Raw genomic sequence first — 26677 nt, forward strand, 5'->3', positions numbered from 1 at the left:
ACCCATATCACGAATTTTTAAACTCAAGTGCCAATTTATCAATAAGAGCAGTAACACAGTCTGAGTCAGACCCCATAATCAAAATGTCATCAACATACACCAAGAAATAAAGATGAACGTTATCACGAGAATAGATAAAAAGAGACACATCAGTCTTTGAGGGCGCAAAGCCCATAGAGACTAGAAAATCATGTAACCTTGTGAACCATGCACACGGAGCCTGTTTGAGACCGTAGAGAGATTTTTTAAGCAAACACACATGATCAGTTAAAGACTGATCCTCATAACCAGGTGGCTGGCGCATGTAAACAGTCTCAGCTAGCTCGCCATTCAAAAAAGCATTGTGAATATCCAACTGGCGAATAGACCACCCACGCGATACGACTAAAGATAAGAGAAGACGTACTGTAGTGGGTTTAACCACAAGACTAAATGTCTCAAAAAAGTCCTGTCCAGTAACCTGAATAAAACCCTTGGCCACCAACCGTGCTTTATGACGTTCTATTGAACTATCGACTTTCCGTTTGGTTCTGAAAACCCACTTGCAACCAACAACGTTCATACATGGTTGAGAAGGAACAAGACGCCATGTATAATTATGAACCAAGGCATTGAACTCTGCGTCCATTGCATCACGCCACTCAGGAAACTTGACCGCCTGAGAGTAACAGGTAGGCTCAGACACCACGGTGGAAGTAGTGGTTAAGGCAACATGTTGATGCGGACCTGAGCTACGAGTGTCCATGCCATGCGACCGACGAGGCGGAGTGGATCGCCGAGGACGCCCGCGCGGTCTACCGCGCTGCTCAACCTGCTGGTCCGAGACAGTCCGCTCACTCGATGCGGACTGCTCATGACCAACATCATCATCATGGCCAGGAGTCAACATGGGCTCGTCAACTTGCCGAGTGCTATCAACAAGAGTGGCTAAAACATCATTCCTTTGACTCGTCACAACTGGTGCGGTGGCCCACGGTTCAGACCGTGGCTTAGAAACTTGCGAGGCAATAAGAGAAATAAAAGGGAACACAACCTCATCGAACCGCACGTGGAAAACCTTGTTAGTGTTAGTATCTAAACAACGATAGCCACGATAAAACGGGGGGTAACCCAGAAAAACACTAGGAGATAAACGAAACTGTAGCTTATTTCGATAATATGGACGCAAAACAGGAAAACACAAACAACCAAATACCCGCAAGTAAGAGTAGGATGGGGGAGAACGATGCAAATGAAAGTGTGGTGACTCATCAGACAAAACACGAGTGAGCATTTTATTTATAAGATAGACAGCAGTCTCAAAAGCATAGTCCTAGAAATGAGAAGGAACAGATGCTTGAGCCATTAAGGACAGTCCTGTCTCAACAACATGACGATGCCTGCGCTCCACCCATCCATTCTGTTCACGAGTATACGCACAAGACTGTCTGTGATGAATACCTAGAGAAGAAAGGGTGGAACCAAGCTTCTTATATTCTCCCCCTAAATCAGATTGAAAAGAAATAATCTTGCGAGAAAAAGAATGTTCAACAAATGACCGAAACTTATCAAATATGCCATATAATTCAGATTTGGCACGCATCGGATAATACCATATATATCGTGTGTAATCATCCACAAACAACACAAAATATTTAAAGCCATTCGCAGAAAGTAACGGCGCAGGACCCCAATGATAGGTTATATACCCCGGGTCCGCGTTCCCATTTGTAGTCGAGTCGGGGTCAAGCGGTTCGGGTCTCGCTCTGTGGGTCGGGGTCAAAGGTGACGAGTCAAATCCGGGATGGGTCAAACCCATCACCTCCTTGACCCTATAAAAGGGCCTTTGGCCCTCTTAGTTAAGGGATCCTCTCTACGAACTCCCTCTCTTTCTACACATATAGCTCTCCATTTTTCCTCTACAAAGAACAAGAAGAACACCATTAATAAAGGACCTATTCTTCTATATCTTCTTGTCTATTATGTGTTGCTTATACATTATATACACACGATCTATATACATACATTCTACATCCTATAGGAGCAGAAATTAGTACTATCAAATGGCGCCGTCTGTGGGGACCGAAGCATAAGGCTACGTTCCGGCAATCAAAGAAAAATCAATAGCAAGATTCTGGAAATGGTGGAGATTCAAACCCAAGTGCTCGAATTGCAAGGCTAACGCCCCAACCGCTGAACCATGATGCTTTTTGTTTCATATTCTCTGCTCTTTATCATTTGAGGGATTCAGTAGAGGCCATTTTGCTTCCAAATCCCCTTTTGCATGCAGCCGATCCACTTGTTCATCAGGCCTTGCTCCCAGTTTGCAGATTCCAGTTTCATCATCAGGATCACCTTGATTTTCAAAGACACCATCACCATGCTTCATCGCTGCTTCTGGAAATTCCATGCACGCCGTCCACCAACGCAAGCCACCGGCAGAAAGGCGAGAAAACGAAGACCAGTGCAGGAGGATCAATTCGGCTACCTCTTCTCACTTTCCAGCATTAATTACACTCAAAGATCACCTAAAATCCAATGGCATCGAAGACCCCGCTATGGTTGCAGCAGATCACAGACAATCGCCGCCAACAATTTTCGCGGCACCACCATTCTGTCGGCATGCAACCACCACTCGCATCACCGCCGAAGATTCCAGCTCCACCACCCGTCTCCATCATTCCTCCATTATCTACTTCGTCGATCACCATCACCGTGCACACTGCTTGCCGGAGATGAAGCTGCGTCGCCATGTGCCTTCCTAGTGTCCGATCGACCACATGCAGCCCAGGTGATGAAGATGATCTATCTCTCTTAATTGACTTTTTGTTCATCTCTGAACCTAGCATGTGGGTCCCATCCTCCAAAGATCACTTCTGGGAATTCTGTTCTAAGTCCAAGAAGCTCTGGTTACCCTCCGTGCTTGTCGGACGTGTGCGTACGGGCCAGGCTCTCTCAGTCACTCCGGCCTCCGCATCCCAGACCACACTTCTCCTCCAACTCGTTCTCCGGCGACGTCCCAGTTTCCCTCCGGCGAGTTCCTCTCCTCCGGCGGGTTGGCGTAGCGAACAGAAAGCAGAAGGTGGGAGGTGGTGCATGCCCAGCAAAATCAAGGAACAATTAGTGGATGTGTGGGCGGTGGAGTGCGGTGTCATTCTTTGCAGAATCAAGAAAATTGCATGGACTGTGATTGGCCAATAGTGGGTGGTGGCCTTGGACCCCTCAAAAGCAGGCTACATGACATTAGAATATGCAAGAGCAAAATAAAGGACTGTTGAGCCAATTTTTGCAAGTTGAAAATTTCAATTGTAACTTTAAATTGTAAGTTCTATTATAACTTGTGCGTAGCATAGTTCTAGCAAATTGTATAGGCTATATGTTCGTATGTAAAGTAGAATAGTCAAAGTTAAATGTAATAAGTCCGGTTAGGTTGGTATTTCCACCACCGGCACCCTAAGCTCGGACAGGTCTGTCACGCCACCTCCGACTTACGACCGCAATGTCGTTAAACTTTTCCGGCCCCAACCGATGAGGGCGAAAGCCCGACGACCACAACGTCGCTTAAACTTGACCGGTAACACCGGTGAGAATTTTTCCGGCCCCAACCGATGAGGGCGAAAGCCCGACGACCACAACGTCGCTTAAACTTGACCGGTAACACCGGTGAGAATTTTTCCGGCCCCAACCGATGAGGGCGAAAGCCCGACGACCACAACGTCGCTTAAACTTGACCGGTAACACCGGTGAGAATTTTTCCTGTCCCAACCGATGAGGGCGAAATCTCGACGACCACAATGTCGCTTAAACTTGTCCGGTAACACCAGTGACGGAGATAGCCCGACGACTAGTAATGTCGCTTAAACTTCCACCACACCAAGATTGAAGCAGACAAGGTTCCTATAGCTTTAGTTCCAGTTAGATTTCCAAGTCCGGTTAGGTCGGCATTGCCACCACCGACTTGGTCAGTTCGAGATCACATCTCAGTTTCAAGCCCTACAAGTTAGACATTTTAAAAGACCAGTTAGAGTGGCCTCGCCACCACTGGCACTTTGAGACCGGATAGGTCGGCATTGCCACCTTCGGCGTTCTAAAGACCAGTTAGGTTGGCTTTGCCACCACCGGCGTTTTAAGACCAGTTAGGTTGGCCTCGCCACCACTGGCACTCTACGATCGGTTAGGTTGGCATTGCCACCACCGAACTATTAGCCAGAGATCGTATCTCGGCTTTAAGCCCTATGAGGTAGGCACTTCTTAGACCGGTTAGGTTGGCCTTGCCACCACCGGTCTAGTTAGCCGAGATCGTATCTCGGCTTCGAGACCTACGAGTTAGAGATTTTTCACTCGATCTCATTAGAAACCCGATCACTTGATCGGTAGCCCGTAAACCCTCTACTCGACTAGAGGTCCGATCACTCAATCGATCAGTTCAAAATTCGTAAAATTCCAAAAGTCCTATAAATTAAGCAAGTCGACCGATAGTGCACCAACACTTTTAAGCTCAGTCGGATCATTTCCCGATCGTCGACGTTGTGGGTATAGCCTGGTGCACTCGCACCGCGGACCCGGTCGGGTCATTTTTTGATCGCGATCAAAGTTAGTAAAGCGAACTCAGTAACCCGTCGTGTTTACTCCCTTATGTTGACAATTCTCACACCTAAGGGAGTGGGGGGCTGCATCGGTAGAGTAGCTTGTTCGCTTTTTAGTTTTCCCAGGTGGATCGGTCAAATCGTGTTTACCAAAACGCTTACATCGCTCTTCGGTCGAATCGCAGTCGCCCGAGTAGACCAACTTAGCTCGTTTTGCCGAAACGTTTCTTGGGTTGACTGAATTTCGGTTCTCTTAGCAACCCCGTCGCTTGGGAGCTCCCGGTCCATAAATTGACACGTAAAAGGGAGCACATTCCCCGTTTAGTTGGTTGTCGTTTTCGAAACGTGTCTCGCTATCGTTGGACCATCGGGTCCCTTAGCGTCCCTCCGCCCAGGACCTTCAATTCGTAAACCGAGTTTGAAAAGGGGAAAAGCGCCCGGTCGAGTAACTCGTAGTTTTCAAAACCAAATCAAAGTGATTAGTGCAATAATCAGAACCAACCAAACGCAAAACGATTAAGAGCGATCTTCTTACTCGAGCGTTTTAGATCAAAGTTTGACCGAGCTCAAACTAGTCGCAACTAATCGACCCGAGTAAAGCAGGTAAAGCGTTCTTGCTTGCAATCCACGCGATCGAGTAGTTAGCAGCTTTCCTTGCAAATCCAATCTCCCGATCGCTACAAGCCAATCCCTAAGAAACGGTGCCGGTTGATTTCTTTTTCCACGCAAAGGTTCGATCCGCAAATCGTAAAACAAATCCAATCCAGTAATTGGTAAAATAGATCTTCAGATCGCAATCAAATCAACCTCCCGGTCATACTCACCAGTCCGGTCGTTAAAATCGACAAAGTGTGATCTCGCAAATTGCGTTGCAAGTCCGACCATTAAGGTCAGGCGCTCCCTTTTGGTCCACCAGACTGCGCTTAATGTTGTGCTCTTTTTTCCTGGGCTAAATTTTTTCCCACTAGGTTTTTTATCAGCCTAAGGTTTTTAATGAGGCAACCGGCACATGTCACGGATCGTGTAACCAAATTTTTCCAGCCCGAACCCTTCCTCGCTAACTCGTCGTCAAAACACGGGCTGGGGGGGGGGGGGGAGGGGGGCTTCATGATAGGTTATATACCCCGGGTCCGTGTTCCCTTTTGTAGTCGGGTCGGGGTCAAGCGGTTCGGGTTTCACTCTGTGGGTCGGGGTCAAAGGTGACGAGTCAAATCCGGGATGGGTCAAACCCATCACCTCCTTGACCCTATAAAAGGGCCTTTGGCCCTCTTAGTTAAGGGATCCTCTCTACGAACTCCCTCTCTTTCTACACATATAGGTCTCCCTTTTCCCTCTACAAAGAACAAGAAGAACACCATTAATAAAGGACCCATTCTTCTATATCTTCTTGTCTATTATGTGTTGCTTATACATTATATACACATGATCTATATACATACATTCCACATCCTATAGGAGCGGGAATTAGTACTATCACCCAAATATCAGAATATATTAATTCTAAAGGTTGTGTACTAGTAGTTTCAACACAAGATAATGGAAAACGAGATGATTTTTCCAATTGACAAGAGGAACAAACATTGGGAAGATCTTTCGAATTAAATGTACTAACAGAGGAAGACTCTAAAATTTTGCGTAACACTCGAGAGTGCGGATGCCCCAACCGCATGTGCCAAACGAAGGACGAGCGTGCAGCAACAAAAGCAGCTGGAGCAGGAGAAGACGCAGGCCAGGAATAGAGACCTCCGGACACATGCCCTTTAAAAAGGACTTTCTTGGTCAAAGTGTCATTCACAAAGAAACAAAGAGGGTGAAACTCAAAGAAAACATTATTATCTTTGGCAAAACGCTGAACAGATAATAATGAACTAGAGAGACCAGGGACATGCAAAACATCACGCAATGTAAATGATCTAGAATTAGTGGCTAACGAAGCAGAACCAACATTAACAATAGCCAAACTTGTACCACTGCTGACGCGCAAAGTTTTCGGGCCATCATAACTTGTTGCGGAAGTCATCAAGGACGAATCAGGTGTAGCATGATTTGTAGCACCAGTGTCTGGGAACCACTCATGTGGACCAGTGTGATCACCATTTTCACTAGAGACAGCCACATTCTCCTGAGGAGCCGGGGAGGTGGAGTAACGATGCTAACACGAGAGAGCCCTGTGTCATTGTTTGTTGCATATTTGGCACCGAGGACCCGTGCCCGAGCCACGCCAGCGTCTGCTGCTGCCCGATCCTCGACCGCGATCGTGTTGCTGTGTCGCGTTGCCACGACCACCGTGGCTGGGGGCCACACCGCCTCGGCCAGCAACCATTGCAACCGGCGGTACCCCGCCGTCTCCATCGACAGCGCAGATCCACTCTTGTGACACCAAGAAATCCGCCACCTCTGCAAGCGGAACCGCAGCACCCCGAGCTAGGGTTGCTACAAGTGGACGAAACTCAGATCGCAAGCCACGGAAGACGTATAGGTTATGGTCGTCTAACGTAACATCACGACTGGCAAAAGCCAAATCATCAACCAACAACTGTGCACGACCAATATAATCTGCGATGGAAGAATCACCTGTCCGAAGGGCTTGCAATTCACCGAATATTCGCAATGCCCGAGAACGCGAGGAAGAGGCAAGAGATTGTTCGATGGTGAGCCAGAGTTGCCGGGAAGTAGACCGACCAACGGCGAACCGCATCGTCTCCTCCGAAAGAGACGAAATTAAGAGGGACAAAATAGCCTTGTCTTGTCTCTTCCAAGCTACCTGCCGAGCGACGAGTTCACTCGCTGCCGTGAGACTGTCGACAGTCGAGGTAGAGGCGTCGGCCAACGCTGTGACCGAGTATTGTAGACTACCATCGATGAAGCCGAGAAGACCTTGACCTTCAAGAAACGGTAGCATCTGTGTCCGCCAAAAGAGATGAGCCGATGAGCCGTGTCCGCCAAAAGAGGTCAGCTTTAAAGAAACAAAGTGATGAGCCGATGAGAGGCTATTGCTGGTGGTCATAGGGGAAGTCTCGGTAACGGTCCGTTCAGAAGATCGAATAGAGCCATCATCAGGGAGACCGAGACCTTCTATTAGAAAAAACCTGGAAGCTGATACCAGATGAGAATATAATTGTGTTGTATTCAATCATAATGTCTGAGAGTATAGAGAGCGAATATATAGGTACTAGATAGAATTCTAGTCTAACACGAATAATATACTCCTAGTCTAATATGGATAACATAGTCCTAATAAGAAGAAATGTGTGTGTTGCAGGAGAACTTGAGATTTTGTAGAAATTGTGGATCCTACTCATTTTTAAAGCTTCTCCGCCTTTTCGGGTGAAAGGCCCGCTAGGCGTGTTTCACATTCTTTTTTTTTTTTCTTTTTTCTTCTGCTGACATTTCATTTTTTTTTTTTCGTTGTTTTACCACCTCCTCCATTTTCTCTTTCTTAATCACACATACAAAAACTCCTCAAAAATCACACCAAAATTCTCACCGATGCCCTAAGTGATTGGCATATTATATTATTCTCCTTTCGTTTGTGTAGGGGTGGTCGAGTAGGTCACGAATTCGATTCAATTGGGCCCATTGCACAAAGCCTTCCTAATTCGATTTACCTCCTATACAAGGTCTTCCACTCTTCCTAGTGTGATTTATCTCTCCTTGCAAAGTTTACTCATTACATACCATCGAGTAGTGACTGTAGGTCCACGCTATAATTTAAAAACAACAAAAATAAAAAACATATATATACACACGCAATTCGGTTAATCGACACTTTCGAACCAAATTAACCATTAATCTAAATTCTTAAACAAATTAATCATTAACCGAATTGTAATATTTCGGTTAAAAAATGGTTAACCGAGTTTGGTCAGTTAACCGATCTTTCACCGAATTGTGCACATCCCTACTCTCAGTTGGGATTGTCGCACAATATAATGTCTTTCTAGTGCGGTTTATCTCTACTCGTTAAGTTTACATATTGCATACCTTCGGATAGTAGCTGCAGGTTTCTCATGCCATTAAAAAAATAAGAGTTAATTCCATTTTTGGTCCTAGATTTATAGGTGGTAGTCCACTTTTAGTCTTTGTTTTTTTTTTTTTTTTTTTTTTTTTTTTTTTTTTTTTTTTAGAACATCCACATTTGGTCCTATTATTATTTTTGGCATGACTATTTTTTGTCATCTATCAACAAATTAAAACATTTTTAATGCCGTTAAATACAAAAGCATTTCGGTCTTCAATTACAGATTTTTTCAAAAAAAATAAACATAAAAATATAGTGGGATCAGCTCACTTTGTATAAAAATGATTAGAATGTCTTTGTATTTAACAACATTTAAACGATTTTGTTGACGGAGGGTCAAAAATGATCCTACCACAATAATACTAGAACCAAATGTGGATAAATAAATAAATAAATAAATAAATAAATAAAAAGTGAACTACCACTTATAAACTCAAAAAATAATAAATAAAACTTTGTATGACGTTGATCGATGTACTTGGCAGAGGTTTAGATCCTCACGGAATCTAATTCAATTGAAGTGTTAAGTGCACTTACATAGCTCTCGTCTGATGAAGTCTACATTCCTAAAGTGCGCAATTTATATATTATATGGTGACTTCTAATCTATGAGCCGATCAAGAAATTACTTTTTTATTATTCAGAAAAGCTTGGAGGGTGGGGGGAGATAGGGCAAATTATGCCCTGGACCCGTGTCCACAATGAATTGTGGACACGGGCCCAAAATGACATCGTTTTTAAAAAAAAACGTGTCGTTTAGTTAAAAAAAAAAAAAATCGCGCGCGTTTTGCCGTTAACGGCGTTATTTTTTTTTTTTTGATTATGAATGTACAGTTATGCCGTTATGAATGTACAGTTATGCAATTATGAAATTATGAACACAGAGCTCTAACATTATGAACTTACAATTATGAACATATATAGTGATAAAATTATGACCATGGAGCTTTAAAATTGTGAATATAGAGCTTCGAAGATTATGAATGTACAGTTATAGAGTTATGAATCTACAGTTATGGAGTTATGAATCTACAGTTATGAGATTATGAATCTACAGTTATGGAATTATGAATGTACAGTTATTGATCGAATTATGAACAAAGAGCTCTAACATTATGAACTTACAATTATGAACATATAGTGATAAAATTATGAACATAGAGCTCTAAAATTGTGAACATAGAGCTTCGAAAATTATGAATGTACAATTATGGAGTTATGAATGTACAGTTATGACGTTATGAATGTACAATTATAGAGTTATGAATGTACAGTTATAGAGTTATGAACGTACAGTTATGGAGTTATGAATGTATAGTGATTAACATATAGTAATAAAATTATGAACATATACTTCTATAACAAAGTGATCTGAAATTAAAAAAAAAAAAAAAAAAAAAAAAAAAAAAAAGATAACAGTGCCTAACGGCACTGTTACCCGTGTCCAGCAAGCATGCTGGACACGGGTCCAAGGCATAACGATTGGGGAGATAGGGGGCTTGGAACTTGGAAGATTACCCTTCCCCTCCCCTCCCCTCCACTATGAGGGATGAATGTTGACAACACTATATATTAATTATTTATTGTATTTGAAATTATGAAAATTTTTCCGATATCTCTTATTTTATGTATTTTTTAATATAAAATTAAAAAGCTGATCATATATTTTGGTAATATCAATTGATGGGGTTAGAAAAAAAAATGGTATTGGTATTAAAAAAAAAAAGTACTTTATATATAGGTTGTTTCCAAAAGGCTGAATTCGCATCTGGAAGGATGTAAATCGACCTTCATTTAGGAGTCCTCATCACTTGGAGCACTGCCGCAAATAAGACTCGATCCCGAATCATTGTTTCCAAGACTCATCATGTAGGTGTTAACTTGAGTGGAAGTGTTTGAGTTATGTGTTAGATTAATTGTATCAACAATGCAGTACTCAAAATAAATATAATAAATAAAGCCTCTTTATTTTATTTTTCACAAAAAAAAAAAAAAAAAAAAAAAAAAAAAAAAAAAAAGACATCGGAGTAAGATGAATTATTTTATGCTCAAGTTTTCATTTGATCACTTTTCATCGATTTCTCATTTACAAATTCATAAAATTTCTTTCAAAATTAATGAGATACCCTTGCTTTCACCCTTATTAATATAAAGACATTGTAGTCTTTAGATTAAACTTGGTTTGGTTTGAAAAAAATAAATAAATTAAAAGACTACAAATGTACATTAATAGTCAAGAACCAAACGTAAAATTAATATTTCATATGTCCCATTTTATGTGTCTGGTTATGTTAACGAGGTTTGACTAAGGTTATTTTTAATTTGAATTTTCATAATATTAAGTTTAGTATTAATATACAAAATTTATATATTTAAAAAATACATTAAATACTATAAACACAAAAAAAGTTAACTTTAATTTAAAAATAAGTAAAAAATATTAAAGAAAATAAACAAAAAATAAAGAATTAATTTGATCCGTGAATAGTAAATATAACAGATAAAATAAGACTGGAGAGTAATTGTAGTGAAGTCTTTCCCGTAAAATGATATAATTAAAAACTACACAACAAAATACTACTTGACTGATTGAGCAAATTAAATAAGATCTCAAAATTATATTTCGAAATAAATTCAGTTGAACATTGTTTTTTTAAAATAACACAATCATGAATTAAATTATTACACTATTAAAGTCAAAGAGAAAGTGAATGATAAAGTTTTGGAACATTATGGCCGTGGGTGGTGTCGGACATGATTAGCGACAACATATATTGTGGTCAACTCATCATCACGCGAGGTAGCTGCGAGCTAGATTGCTTATTTTGACCTTAGTAATCGAGGCTCATCGACCAGACTCATAAAAAGATAAATCGAGTCAATTTAATTTCGATACTCAACACTAAATTACAAATTTCTGTACACAAAGATTTTATCTCAAATCTAAATTTTCAATATTTGTGCATGTCAAGAATCAAATTCCACCCTGTTGTTGAAAGTAAATTTTAAGTGAAAATTTTTATCAACTAAATTAAGGTGGACCGGGACAACCTAAATACTAATTATTAAGGCTGCTAATAATTCGCCTTAGCTTTAATTTACGTATAGATCTGCGAATTGAAATTAATAAAGATGGTCAACCATTCACATAGTGGGTATATAGCACAACATCATCCACTTTATTTTGCCACTTTGGGGATGGAAGTGATGGACTTAAATTAGTGCATGGTTTAATATAATGGAGCTAAGCTACTTGTTAATGACGGTTGTTAAATTGATAAGTAGAAGAATTCAAACGATATATATATATATATATATATATATATATATATATATATATATATATATATATATATAGAGAGAGAGAGAGAGAGAGAGAATTATATTCAAATACAAACGTATGGATTATAAATGCATGCATGCGCGCGCGCACATACATACATACATACATACGTACATACATACATACATACATACATACATACATACATACACACATATATATATATATATATATATATATATATATATATATATATATATATATATATATATATATATATATATATATATATATATGGGGTTAAATCTCAATCATTGATTTTGTCTAGATCAATCGTTCAGAATGAAGATTTTTTTTTTTCTTTTTAAAGTGTAGTGGCATTATAGTTATTTTATGTAAGTTCAGATTTATTTTATTTTATTTTATTTGGGTGCATATTGTTCCTTCTTCGAGTGCATATTGTTCCTTCTTTGAGTGTATAGTTTATCTTCGAGTGCATGTTTACTTTATTAGTTCCTCAAAAGATGGTACAGTATTTCCCTTCTTCGATCGAGTGCATCATTTTTCTTTCTTCAAGTGTATAACTTTAGACCATTGGGTGCATAACTTTAGACCATTGGATGCATAACTTTAATATAAATAACTTTGCACCTTGGGGTGCATAGAGTTTAGCCTACGAATACATAAATTTTAATCAGGTGCATAACTTATTTAATTTGTTGCGGCTTTAGTGTGAGTAACTTTGACTCTTCAGGTGCATCACTTTAATTTGGAACTAACGGCGCATAACTTTCAACATTAGGTGCATAACATTGAACTTAATGTACATAACTTTGAAACTTAAAAGAAGATACAAGATGCATAACTTTAGCGTGTGTATCATTTCATTAAGTAATAGTAATGGTTGAATTTGATCTTCAGACTATTATTATATTAGTAATTAGTAATATAATTTCAGCGAGTTACAAAAGTGTTCCTCACCTTCAAGCTTGCGATTGAAGAATTCAACTTCCTGGAAGCTAGGGTTTGTTTGTTTGTTTTTTTTTTTTTTTTTCTTTTTAAAGTTTCTTTATTATCGACCGTTGATTTAGATTAGATCAACGGTTTAAATCTCACTCCATTTTTTCACATGTGAGTTCCTTTGCATGCAATCTTCTCCATATATATAGAAAAGATATCAGATGCCAAAAATGTCTTAGGTGAAAAATGAGATTAAATCTCAACCATTGATTTCATCTAGATCTAGCGTCCAGAATGAAGAAAAAATTCTAAAAAAATGCGGTGGCATTATGGTAATTTAGTGTAAGTAAGTTTATTTTCTTTGGGTGCATTATTTTCCTTGGTTGCGTGCATATTATTCCTTCTTTGAGTGCATATTGTTCCTTCTTTGAGTGCATGTTTTGTCTCTTCGAGTGCATATTTACTTTTTTCTTTGGGTGCATTATTTTACTTCTTTCGGTGCATGCATATTGTTCCTTCTTTGGGTGCATGTTGTTCATTATTCTCTATATATATATGTGTGTGTGTGTGTGTGTGTGTGTATATATATATATATATATATATATATGTATGTCACATTATTATTTGTATAGAGCATGCATGGTCTTGAGGAATACACATGTAGGTCATTATATTGTTGCATTTGTATGTGTTATTTCTAGCTAGGATGATCATCAAAGTGGACGTTACGTTACAATACACCTCCATTACATGCACGTTTGTACGAGTCATTTGGTTTCAATGCGATAAACTTATCATTGTATTAAGACAATACGAAACCTATCTACCTAATTAAGTATAGTACTAAATTGGCTACCATAATATAGCTCCATATTCTAAGGACAATAATTCTACTTTAGTCAAATTCTTTAACGTAGAATCCGAACTGCGGCATTAATCTTCCAATTCATCAGCAGCTAAATCCTGCAAAATCCATCAGCAGCAAATTAAACACATATTAACTAATTGCGCATAGCTATTTTCACTTTTAAAGTTTATAATGCTGGTTAGTATCGATATTTGTTAATTGCACTAGGTACAAAAAGAAAGAGTAGTGAAAAATATTTTAGAAATTTTTCTATATAATAAGTGAAAATATTATGCGTACTCTATGTATTCGATGTTGATTTTGGCATGGGGAGAATGAGAGATTTGAGAAAAAGCATCTTTGGACAAAAGTATAGTGGAAGGGCATGGCCTTTTTGAGCAAAAATCCACCACCCTGACGTCTATGGCGTCGCCCTTGCATGGCCGGTTGTTACCGCTAAGGCAGCTCAGCCTGTACCGCCGCCCGCATGCCGCCCCGTTATCCCACAGCCCCTCGCTCACCGCCACGAATAGATTCCCCGCCGGGAACTGATCCACCCTATTCCCGTTACATCTAGTCGCTGCAAAGTATATATATATATATAACAACCAACTAAATAGATGAGTGGTCATAGACTCAAATCCCGTGCCGATCATAAGTATTTCAAAATAATAGTAATAAACTAATTTAAACAAATAATCATCCATAATTAATAGTAAGAAGAAGAAGAATTAGAGAATAATTAATTACGTGAATATGGGGGATTATAAGATGTTGCTGTGCCTATGTCTCCGAGGACAACTAGGTTTGGTTTCGGAGAGAATAAGGCTAATAAAACTATAACAGTGATTCTGATAACTTGAAGGTAGATGGCCGCCTCCATGAATGATTGACAAGCGAGCAAACAGTAAAGTTAAAGGTGGCTGGCTATGGAGAAAGGGAGAAGAAACGAAACGACAGTTTTGTTGGTTTTAGAATGAATTAATTGGTTTGCATATATGTACCACCTTTATATAGTTGTTAAGGTTTTGTCCTCTTTCGGTTTTACAATGTGGAAACGTTAGAAGTGGTACGTAGTGGAGTATATAGCATGTGTGTATTTCTACTATTTTGATGGCCACCACGCAGTCCACAAAAATAATATTCTATTCATCCAATATAGTTTACACTGCACCTAACAATAAAAGCTCAACAAACAACCCTATACAAATACGGAAAGTCCAAGTGCTGATCAACATCGATGTTTTTTTTTATATTGGGTGGAACTTAAAAATTTTGATAAAAACTTTGAATTTGTATCAGGACTAGTCCATTCATAGAGAAAATCTAATCTACAGTGCTGATTGACATGGTACTTTTTTTCATTATATTGGATGCAACCCAATAAGCCCGCTTTAGATTTATAGCCGACGTGATACAAACTCAAGATTTATATGTAGCAAACTTGGTGCAACGGCGAATCAGCACCTTAACATTTAAAACAATTTATGATCATTTTTGCACAATAACTTCACCAACAACCACACCAAACTCAAAACCATAAAGAGGTGGACAAAGAAAATAGAAAGAGCAGCGTCTTTTGTTGACTACTGATCAATAACACATTAAATTATACAACTTCACGTCAAGTAATAAGATTTGTCTCGTAAAAAATACACTTGATATATAATGCGCACTATTGTACAACAACAACAATTGAAATTGAGGTTCAATACAATGTGTAATCTAGTTTTTTTTTTTTTTTTTTTGGTCCTTTTCATGAAACTTGAAAGACAAGAGTTATCTCTTTAATTTGCTTTTAGATTGGTGTATGTATGTGGCCTATGTTTTGCTTGACTTTTGAGTTCCTTTCTTTATCATCAGTTGCAAGCTTCTAGTGCATGCCATGCCTAGCTTTTACATTGAGCTTTCGTGGCTGTTAATGGATTTTTGCAACTTTAATTTTCTATTGCTTCTACCCACTGCACCTATGGCTTATCCGTAATCTTCTTCACTTTTTACCTTTTCTAGAGACTCCATATATAATTCTCAAACTACACATCCAACATACATATACAAAAGAGTAAATTATCGAAATGGTCCCTCGACTATTGTGAAATTACCAATTTGATCCTCGACAATTTTTCTTGTCCAATTAAGTCCTCAGTCTTTGAAATTGTTAACTGTTTTGGTCCTCCGTTCAATTAGGCGTTAGAAGTCTGTTTAAATGGAGGGCATAGATGGAATTTTGCATGAGAAGACCATTTCCTATCTTATTTAATTGCGCCTCAAAAACAGCTGATGAAAAAACCACACCGGAAAAGAGCAGCGAACTAAAAACTTGCTCTTCTTCAGAGCACTTCCAAAAGGCATGCATACATTGTGAACAACTTGAACGAGGCGTTCGAACATGTGTGGTTGGAGACAAGTGAGGATGAGTCCAGGTTTCATACATCCCCTGGAGAATTTTTCTTCCCTCGACTTTGTTGACACTGCTGCTGCCTCCGACCCCGTCAAACCTCATTCTTTAGATCACACTCCATTTAAACTAGTGGAGCAGCTCAACGATCTGAAGGATCGGAGTTAGTGGTTAAGTCGCAAGGAGTGGATGAGTTTGCAGTTGATTTGGAGTGTAATCAATATCGATCCTGTTTTAGGAATTACATGCCTTGTGCAAATATCTACTAGAACTGCAGTCGACAGGGACGGAGCCAGAGGGGGGCAGCTCACCCCACCCCGTATACAGTTTTTGTATAATTGTATGTATATATGTATATATAGTACAGGTTTTAGTATTAGTATAAAAAAAACTATTAAATATTAACTAGAAGTGAGTTAGAATAATTGGTAGAGCATATTTCTGAAAATAGTAAAGGTTGAGGGTTCAAATCTTGGTATCAACAATTAGTTTTTAATAGCTTTTTGTGTATTTAATACACACACACACACACACACATATATATATATATATAACATTCTTTTATATTAATAATGAGATGTATAATTTATAATGTGATTTCTATTCAAATTATTTTATCAAATTAATAAAAAATTCGATGTGTTTTATTTTTCGTTCATATCCAACAATATTTACAATTATATTTCTTAGGTAAATAATGAGATGTATAATTTATAATGTGTCTTCTATTCAAATTAATTATGTTTCATATTTTGTTATGAATATTTTAATAAAGTTTTGATGTGTTTTATTTTTCGTCCATATCCAACAATATTTACAACTATATTTCTTAGGTAATTTATTTATTTATTTTTAAACTATCTCTTTTGTTTTAATGTTTCGCCTTTACTGGAAAAATTTTCTGAATCCGTCTGTATTTTTTCGGCCCCCTCAACCGAATTTCTGGCTACGGCCCTGACCGCAGATTCTGTCATTGACACACTGAAACTTCGCATTTATGTTGGTCCTTATCTAAGAGAAATTTTTAAAGATCCAACCAAAAGAAAGGTGATGCATGGAGCAGATAAGGATATTCTGTGGCTTCAACGAGATTTTGGTATATATATCTGCAATCTGTTCGACACTGGGCCGGCCATGAAGATACACACTTTCTATTGTACATTTATAATGTCATGAAGATGAAGTTGCTTTCTTTATCTGTCAACACTGAATCAAGCAGTTCTCCTTTGGCAGATGTAAACAAACTTAGCTATGATATATGCATACAATGTTAGATCTAAATAGTCTAACTATAATAAACCATAGTATACGAGAAACCTGACCTCGTATGATAGCGAAAGCGTAGCCGTGCTGATCTCCAGCCATAGTTGATGTTCGTGTTGTGTTGCCTCTTAACGGTAGTCCGTTAGCCATGTTTTGCCTCAGACCTGACTCAGAACCCTAGATGGTGTATTGGTGTCTACTGAGCAGTCTGGGTATCGTAACTGAATGTGCTAACATCCATCACCCTGTATCCCATCAATCCAGGATTATATTAGGCACAGAGTCTGGTTGACTAACAACTACTAGTTATTAAGTCCAACCAGACCACTTAATAAGCCTAGTCAACTTGCACCACTTAATTAAGGCCCTAATATATAATATATAATATATATTATTAGGGAAAAGCTTACATTCTCCCACTTGGTGTAAGTACTAGCACAACCATCATCAAAGAAGTGAAAGAACAAAACACACGAATCATAGTGATATGTCCTCTATTTAATCAGAGTAGTATCAATTATGGTCACATGCATTTTAATTCTCCAACTTAGGTCCTTAATGAACAAACCCTATGTTTATTCTCGGTACCTTAAGGGATGTTTCTCAAAATACATTATGTGCACAACTGAAGGAGAAAACGCATCCAAATTGTACAAAAGAGTACACTGTATGATCTCTAAAACTTTATAAGCATGCCTTAAGTAGAGATCTCTTCATGTTAGCATAATGCTAACTATATTCCATGACTTCTTTATAAGTTAACTTTAAGTACTATCTCTAACAGCTAAAAGCTTGAAGTTGACACGTCTGTCACTCCCACTCATCAAAAATAGCCAAAAGATAGTCAAGTCACAGAAGCATTCCAATAACTTAGACAATAAATCAAACGTCTAAGTCCATAAATTTGGAATCTTAATCATACACCATAACTTCCCAAATAACTTCAATGTTTATTTTAAATGAACTGAACATAATGAGTCTTACTTATATGTCCCACAAAATTGTTTTGAGCCTTACAATTGAAATGGCCCAGGATCAATTTTGAAGAAACTAAAGACTCTATTAATCACTCTGAAGAATTTATTAAATAACAGTGCACCACAAATTAAATGTTTTTGTTCTAATAAATTCCTTGGTTACAACATTTTCATAAATATATTGCACAACCAAATGTTCAATAATTTCAACTTATGAATTTATATGAACAAATACAAGATTAATACTTGTGGAATATTTTGGACTTATTGTTTGACATACAATCAAATTTAGGATGTATGAATCCAATTAAATCCATAAACTTTAGTGGAGCATCTTAATGATCTTTTTCTAAATGATCACTCCCACTGATTAAAATATTCTTCAGCGAAATTAATAAAGTGAACTTAATAATATACATACTCATAATTGATTTATTGACCAACTAACAAATGAAGACATAATTCCCCACCATTAGTTGGACATACTAAATAATCAATTTTTTGTTCCAATTAAAGTCCAACGAAATAATGAAGATATATTTCTCCACCATAGTTGGACATACTAAAAAAAAAAACAAAATACATCTTTCAAAACCAAGTTAGAATTTGGCTCAAAAGATACATTTTAACATTATTGGAATCCAAGAGGTATGTCAAATCACGTAACTTACTACAGTTAGTCCGAAGAACCGAGCAAGATTCGTGGATCAATTAATAAAAGTTGCTAAATTTTGGGAAGTGACTGAAAACATGTTTTGCCAATGCAAACCATGAAACTTAGAATTATAATTGAACTAAATTTATAAATTCTAAGAATTGTGATAAAATTGTTATCTAATGGGTTGAAAAATTTATTGACATAAAACTTGCCTGTGGGCTAAAATTTTAATTCTATTAAATCCAATTAAGAAACCCTTATGATAATATTTTTCACAATTGCTAAAGAGCCAGAAGAATCTAGTGACATAAAAATTATCTGTGGGCTAAAGTTTTACTCAATTAGATCCAACTGAAAAATTTATTTATGATGAAACCATTATCAAATGAGTTGAAGAATCAAATGACATAAAACTTGCCTGTAGGCTAAAGTTTTAGTCAATAAGATTCATTGCTATCATTATGATAAAAAAACTTAAGAGATCATGTTCCTTTTCTTAATCCCTGTGGGCAAATTAAGAAATATGATCTAAAGTTTACATCATACAACTAAACTTCATGATAGAATTTAAAATTATTTACAAATAACCATAAAGTAAATAAATTGATTTATTTCTATCATCACTGATAAAACTACTAAACTACATTCTGATACATAATTGCCTGTGGGATAAATTATGACCGTAGTCCAGTATTTCATCTTGATTAATTATACAAATATAACGAAATTGCCTGTGGGCTAAATTTCATCATATTACATACAATTAATCACAAATGATATATATAAGAAAGAATAATTTTGAATAATTTTGGTTATCACCTAATTGGATGTCCCCATTAAGTAATTCTCTCTCTAGATTCTCTCTAGGGTTTTTGCAGATCTACTAGGGTTTTCCTAGGTTTTCAGACAATTTTGGTTCTTTTCTCCCTGAAAGATGGTCGATGATGTTGTTATGGATGGCGAGATCAACCAACGTAATGCGACGCTGGCCGAGATGGAGGAATTGCGTGAAAGAGGGTTGCCGAATGGGGTTGATTTGCGCCGAACGAAGGAAGTTAGGCAGGATGTTAGGCGAGATGCAAGTTGGAGGCAAGAAGGGAGGGATTACGGTGCGAATGAAAGGCAGGAAGTTGGGGGGGAACGTGGCAGTAGCTTGAGGCGTGGGGGAGGTGTGTTGGCAGGTGGTCTAGGCGGTGTACATGGGGGTGGCGTGGGTAGTTTAGATGGAGATGGTGTAGGCAGTATGGGTGGAGGAGGGAATAGAGGAAGCATGGAGGAACGTGGCAGTAATATGAGGCGTGGGGGAGGTGTGTTGGCAGGTGGTCTAGGCGGTGTGCATGGGGGTGGCGTGGGTAGTTTAGATGGAGATGGTGTAGGCAGTGTGGGTGGAGGAGGGAATAGAGGAAGCATGGATCGGCATGGGAGGGGGGATGGGGGAATTGCACGGCATCAAGGGTAGTGGGGGGTGTGGCGGAGTTGACGGATAGATGGGCGGAGATGGCGTTGATGGAGGAGGAAGGGGCGATGTTTATGCCGGAAGGTGGGGGTGCGGTGGTAGAGGGTGATGGGGAGGAGGAGGAGGAGACTTGGAGGATTGTCGGGCGGTTTTTGATGCAGAAGATGATCAAGCTAGACTTTATGAGGCAGGTTCTGGCGTCTGTTTGGCAACCGGTACGTGGAGTACAGGTAACAGAGATTCAAAGGGGTTTGTTCTTATTTGTGTTTTTCCATAAGACGGATATGGAATACGTGCTGAATGGGGGACCCTGGGCTTTTGAGAATAATGCTCTTGTGTGTCGGGAGGTGTTGGATGGGGTAAATCCTGTGGATGTGGAGCTGGATATGATTGACATGTGGGTGCAGTTGCATGATATGCCAAAGGGGTACACGTCGCATGCAATCCTGGAGCAGGCAGGAAATTTTTTGGGCTCTTTTGTTAAACATGATGACCGGTTTGAGGGGGCGCCATGGCTAACGTTTCACCGTATTCGGGTGTCAATTTCGGTTGATAGGCCGCTTAGAAGGAGGATGAGGTTGATGAAGAGAGATGGGACTACAGCATGGGTAAATTTTAGATATGAACGGCTGCATAAGTTTTGCTACTTTTGTGGCTGTATGGGTCACTTGCATACTTTCTGCATACACGCTAGGGGGGCTGGAATTCCAGTCGAAAGGTACCTGTACGGTCCGGATTTGCGAGCTGGTGGATCCCAGAGCGCTCCTAGAGCGGTTGGGGATAGCTGGCTTGTTCCGGTAGGCGGGAAACCACGACCACTGGGAGTCAAGCCACGTGTAGTGGATGGGGGACAGGGAAGTGGGGCTGTCACACCCACGAGTATGTCTGAGGATGAGGTGGTGGTGGCTACGGCAAAGCGTCGTAGACATGGAACCGAGGGGGGAGAGGGAAGTGGAAACGATGAGGTAACAACCGCAGCTGTTTCAAAAAACTTGTCCATGGCGGGAGCTGGTGTCCAGCCCCGCCCATCATCATGAGTACTCTGAGCTGGAACTGTCGTGGCTTGGGCAATCCACGCACAGTTCGACAGATTGTGGGCCTTGCGTCCAGTAAGAAGCCTGATTTTGTGTTTTTGATGGAGACCAAGGTACCACGGATACATGCAGAACGGATCCGGGTTACGCTTGGCTATGAAGGTTTGTTTTATGTTGATAACGATGGTTTGAGTGGAGGAATGGCGCTTTTGTGGAAGAAGAATAATACGGTGAGATTTTTAAGCTATTCGCAGAGTCATATTGATGTGGAGGTTAGCTTGTTTAATAAGTTATGGCGCATGACATGCATTTATGGTATCCCCGAGCGTGGTAGGCGGGAGGAGACATGGGATTTACTTGGTACTCTCAAGACTAGATCCTTATTGCCCTGGGTGGTGATAGGGGATTTTAATAATCTACTATATCAGCATGAGAAGAAGGGGGGAAATCCGTATCCTAATAGTCTGTTACGGGGTTTCGGAGATGCTCTGGATGACTGTGGTTTGATGCAAATGCCAATGAGGGGCCATCAGTATACGTGGCAGAAGGGGAAGGGGACGCCGAATTGGATAGAGGAGAGATTGGATAAGGCTTTAATAACGAATGATTGGGGTCTGCTCAATGAGAATGCAATGCTGGAAAATATTCGAACTCGGGCATCGGATCATTCGATCCTATTCCTCAGTATTAATGCGATTTGCATGCCAAGGAGAAGGGGACCACGGAAGTTCAGATTTGAAATGGCTTGGCTATTGGATGAGGGGTGCAAAGGAGTAGTCGAAACGGCCTGGCAAGAGGGGAGAACGGAGGGATTGCTGCACTGCCAGCAGTTGTGTGGAGAAAAGTTGATGCGGTGGGGTGGAGATCAGTTCCATAAATTTGGAAAGCGAATTAACCACCTGCAGCGGAGGCAAGATGCCATAAGGAATAGACGAGATTTGGTAGCTCTCGCTGAGTACCAACAGATTGAGAATACCATGAAACGAGTAGAGGCCCAGGAGGATGTGTTTTGGAGGCAGCGGGCCAAGCAACACTGGCTACGCGGGGCTGATGCGAATACAAAATTTTATCACAGGTATGCTTCTGCACGCCGGAAAAAGAATTTTATTTCTACTATTAAATGTGATGCTGGTAACTGGGTGGAGGGGGATGATATGCATGTTGTTATACAGAATTACTTTGAAAATATTTTTGCCTCAAATGAACTGAGTTGTAATGATCCACTTTTTGGAGTCCTAACCCCACGAGTAACGTTGGAGCAGAATGTGATGCTAGACCGCCCTTTTGAAACTAATGAGGTTAAAGAGGCTCTTTTTTCAATGTATCCGGATAAGGCACCGGGGCCGGTTGGGTTGAACCCGGGTTTCTACCAGCAGTTTTGGGGGATAGTGGGAGGAGATGTATCTGGTTTTGTAATTAATGCCTTGAATTCCTGTGTATTCCCTGAAGGATTGAATGATACTAACATTGTCTTGATACCGAAGAAGGAGATGCCTGAGACAGTAGCAGATTTAAGGCCGATCGCACTGAGTAATGTCATTTACAGAATTATGGCCAAAATGATAGCAAATAGGATGAAAACATTGATGGGAGGATTGATCTCAGAATCCCAGAGTGCTTTTATCCCGGGAAGGCTAATCACGGATAATATCCTGGTGGCAGCGGAGGTGGGGCATTATCTGAATAGAAAGCAATGTGGTATAGTGGGATGGAGTGCATTAAAGCTAGATATGTCAAAGGCCTATGATAGAATGGAGTGGAACTTTCTGGAAAGGATGCTGACTGTTATGGGTTTTAGTGAGAAGTGGGTAAAGCTCATTATGATGTGTGTAACGGACTGTTAATTATACTGTAATGATTAATGGTATAGAAGGGGGACACGTAAAACCAACCAGGGGACTCCGGCAGGGAGACCCGCTCTCTCCGTATTTATTTATTATTTGTGCAGAGGCTCTCTCGATGATATTACAGTATGAACAGTTGGCAGGGTCAATACATGGGTGCAGAGTAGCAAGGGGGGCACCGCCTGTATCACACCTATTTTTTGCGGATGATAGTCTCCTATTTTTTAAAGCAAATACCCAGGAGGCAGGAGTTATAAGGCAGTGCCTTGCAAGGTATGAGAAATTGTCAGGCCAGATAGTGAATTATAATAAATCAAATATATGTTTTAGCAGAAATACCCAGGAGGCTGACAGGGCACAGGTGGCGAATTGTCTGGGGGTGGTACAAGCACCAAATTTTGGGAAATATCTGGGCCTACCATCTTTTGTAGGGAGAAACAAGAGAGCTGTTTTTTCGTATGTGGAGGAAAAAATCAGGCAGCGAATTGGTTCGTGGAGTAAAAAGCTACTCTCTCAGGCTGGTAAGGAAGTATTATTGAAAAGTGTAGCACAATCTATGCCTACCTTTTCGATGAGTGTTTTTTTGTTACCTGAGACAGTTTGTCAGTCAATTGAGCGAACTATGAATAAATATTGGTGGGGTAGTGGAAGAGAAAGGGGAATACATTGGAAGGCATGGGACAGGTTGTGCATACCAAAAAAGTATGGCGGTATGGGTTTTAAAGAGCTGAGGGCTTTTAATATAGCAATGCTAGGTAAACAGGCATGGCGATTTTTAACAGACCCAGAAACACTTGTAGCCAAAATCTACAAGGCAAGGTATTATCCCACAACCAGTTTTACAGATGCAACTATTGGTAATTGCCCGAGTTATTGTTGGAGAAGTATAATGGCGGCCCATGCAATGGTAGTCTCAGGGGTGCGAAGGAGGATTGGGAATGGACAGACAACCCTAATATGGGGACACCCGTGGTTACGAGGCAATCCTAGCCCATTGATTCAAACAGAAATGCCGCAACAGTTGAGAGAGGCGCGAGTTGCAGGACTAATTGATTTACAGACTCATACCTGGGATCCGCACATTCTGTCTGATTTATTTATTCCTGAAGATGTGGAACGAATAAATATGATCCCTGTTAGTCCTGAGTATGAGGACTCATGGTATTGGATGAGTGACCCAAAGGGGACATATACAGTAAAGAATGCCTATAGGCATATTGTGGGAGATTATGAGAATAATCCAGCGAATTTTGATAAGTGGATCGCAATGTGGAAATTAAAAGTACCCCCGAAATGGAAAACTTTTTTGTGGAGAGCCATATGTGATTATTTGCCAACAACCCTTAACTTGATATTTAAAAGGGTGGAGGTGGAACCAACTTACCCTATGTGTGGTTTAGATCATGAAGATGTGTTACATGCTTTAGTGCTTTGTGAATATTCTAGACTTGTTTGGAATATAACACAATTACCTATTATTAATATTGTTGCAGACTCGTTTACAACATGGCTAAAAGGGGTTATGACAGTCTTGACGGAGGAGCAGATCCGGTTAATGGTAGCAATTTTATATTATATTTGGAGAACCCGGAATTCAGCTGTCTGGAAGGGATCAATGATGCGGCCTGCCCGGTTGGTCAGAGCAGCCACCGTAGCACTGCAGGCGTATGGCACTGCTCATGTTGGCCGAACCAACCCGACACCGGCGACGGACCACGTGAATGGTTCAGGAGGGGGTGGTCTACGATGTTATGTGGACGCGGGTTTCCGGCACGACACGGGCGAGGCTACTTACGGCATGGTAATTATAGCGCCAGATGGCTCGTTTGTGGCAGCGAGGAATGGCAAGTTACCAATTTGTTTTTCACCACTTATGGCGGAGGCTCAGGCATACAAGGAGGCTTTGTCCTGGCTACTTGAACGGGACACCACATCAGTAAGTTTACTCATGGATTGCATGGAATTGGCAGCGATATTCAGGCACCATCATACGCCAATCCATTCGTACGTTGGGGTCACAGTTGACCAGTGCAGGACGTTTATGTCGTTATTTAATCGTATTACTTTGGATTATATTTCTAGGCAGGTTAATTTACATGCGCATACTTTAGCTACGTTAGCATTTACTCAGGATCAAACTATGTACTGGGATGCTATCCCACCTGACACTATTTCGGCTTTGATTCATTAATACAATCGCAAGATTGACCTTCAAAAAAATCACAAATGATATGTCCAAAACTTTATGTGATCAAAATAAACCGCTTAATATATAATTTTAACAAATTAAGGATGTTGTGGCTACTCTCAAACCAAATTAAAATTATAAGATCACTAGACAATTATCAATTCATTGCCTAAACTTTATGTGATCGAAACTTAACAATCTTAGGTAGTTGAATATGCTGTAGCATTTCTTTAATTAACCAAGATTGAAAACTCAAGATATTTTAGTAAATTAAAGATGCTTTGGCTATTCTTTAATGAACCGAAATAAAATCACATCGGCAAGGAATACTTAAAATTTTGACAAACAGATTATACCAAATTGTGATGGGAAAAACTAAATATACTCCCAGGAAAGGTGGTTAGAGACAAAGTCTCACTGAAAACCAATTCCTTAAATATATTGAGTATCAATTTAAGGAGACTAGTGGCACAAGATGTTCTTAAGTCATGGCCATTAAAACTAGTATGTCTCCCTATTCATATATACTTAATGTATAACTGTTTGGGGTATAAACAAGTAAACTGTATGGTATACACCAGAAAACTGTAGGGTTCACCAATGATTAAGCTTAAATGGTGAACTAAATTAGCGGATTAAATGTGCTTAAATTCAGGCACTACCGCAACTAAAGTTTATGCATAAGTCCAACTTAAATAGGAACTAATATAATTCCATCTCAAAGTATGCATTGCTAAAGGCATAATAAAATTGCATAATTTAAAACATAATATTATGCTTAGGACGAATATGCATAAAATTAAACATTAAACTCATATATTCCTAATAAATTGCATAACTTAAAGCAATTTACAATATGAGATTTTAAAGTATAAACTTAATATTCAAACACCGATGAGTTCAAACCAAAAGAGATCCAGCATTTTGAATAATAATGTACTGAATATATACTTTAAAATTTTTAAACTGTAAGCCCATGGAAAATGTTTTAATGCATAAAGATCAAATTTATGAGAAATAACTGAATTTACCAATTCAAACAATATCAAACCAAAAGGATATGCTATCATTTGTAAATCAAAATCTCACAAACTTTAATTGCATAATCAAACTTAATATTATGCACTTAATGTGATCGAATGCATAAACAATCTAAAGAGTGTGAACCAACTAAAGAATATGA

The 26677-nt window shown here is 39.4% G+C and overlaps 3 protein-coding genes across 3 annotated transcripts; 1 reads left to right on the plus strand and 2 right to left on the minus strand.

Annotated features, from left to right (window-relative positions):
- Positions 1 to 6738: 6738 nt before the first annotated feature.
- On the minus strand, positions 6739 to 8577 carry LOC109169478. The gene is made up of 2 exons (XM_019318360.1): positions 8550 to 8577; positions 6739 to 7661 (listed from the first exon to the last, which is right to left on the minus strand). Exons 1-2 carry the CDS (start codon positions 8575 to 8577, stop codon positions 6739 to 6741), a joined length of 951 nt encoding a protein of 316 aa, XP_019173905.1.
- Positions 8578 to 13599: 5022 nt separating this feature from the next.
- LOC109169501 (EG45-like domain containing protein) lies at positions 13600 to 14634 on the minus strand. Its single transcript, XM_019318375.1, has 3 exons — positions 14427 to 14634; positions 13977 to 14256; positions 13600 to 13792 (listed from the first exon to the last, which is right to left on the minus strand). The coding sequence occupies exons 1-3, from the start codon at positions 14557 to 14559 to the stop codon at positions 13786 to 13788; spliced, it is 420 nt and encodes a 139-aa protein (XP_019173920.1). The 5' UTR covers positions 14560 to 14634; the 3' UTR covers positions 13600 to 13785.
- Positions 14635 to 19906: 5272 nt separating this feature from the next.
- Positions 19907 to 20431, plus strand: LOC109169479 (acanthoscurrin-1-like). The gene has a single exon (XM_019318361.1). It carries the CDS (start codon positions 19907 to 19909, stop codon positions 20429 to 20431), a length of 525 nt encoding a protein of 174 aa, XP_019173906.1.
- Positions 20432 to 26677: the final 6246 nt, after the last annotated feature.

This window comes from Ipomoea nil, unplaced genomic scaffold, assembly GCF_001879475.1.
Source record: "Ipomoea nil cultivar Tokyo-kokei standard unplaced genomic scaffold, Asagao_1.1 scaffold3314, whole genome shotgun sequence".
NCBI lineage: Eukaryota > Viridiplantae > Streptophyta > Magnoliopsida > Solanales > Convolvulaceae > Ipomoea > Ipomoea nil.

Coding starts and splice junctions, on each gene's coding strand:
- LOC109169478 (XM_019318360.1), bottom strand. CDS start 8,577: ATGAGAAACCTGCAGCTACTATCCGAAG. Junction 7,662..8,549: donor CCTGCAGCTACTATCCGAAG/GTATGCAATATG, acceptor ATCTGGTATCAG/CTTCCAGGTTTTTTCTAATA.
- LOC109169479 (XM_019318361.1), top strand. CDS start 19,907: ATGGTCGATGATGTTGTTATGGATGGCGAGATCAACCAACGTAATGCG.
- LOC109169501 (XM_019318375.1), bottom strand. CDS start 14,559: ATGGAGGCGGCCATCTACCTTCAAGTTATCAGAATCACTGTTATAGTT. Junction 14,257..14,426: donor TTATAATCCCCCATATTCAC/GTAATTAATTAT, acceptor TATACTTTGCAG/CGACTAGATGTAACGGGAAT.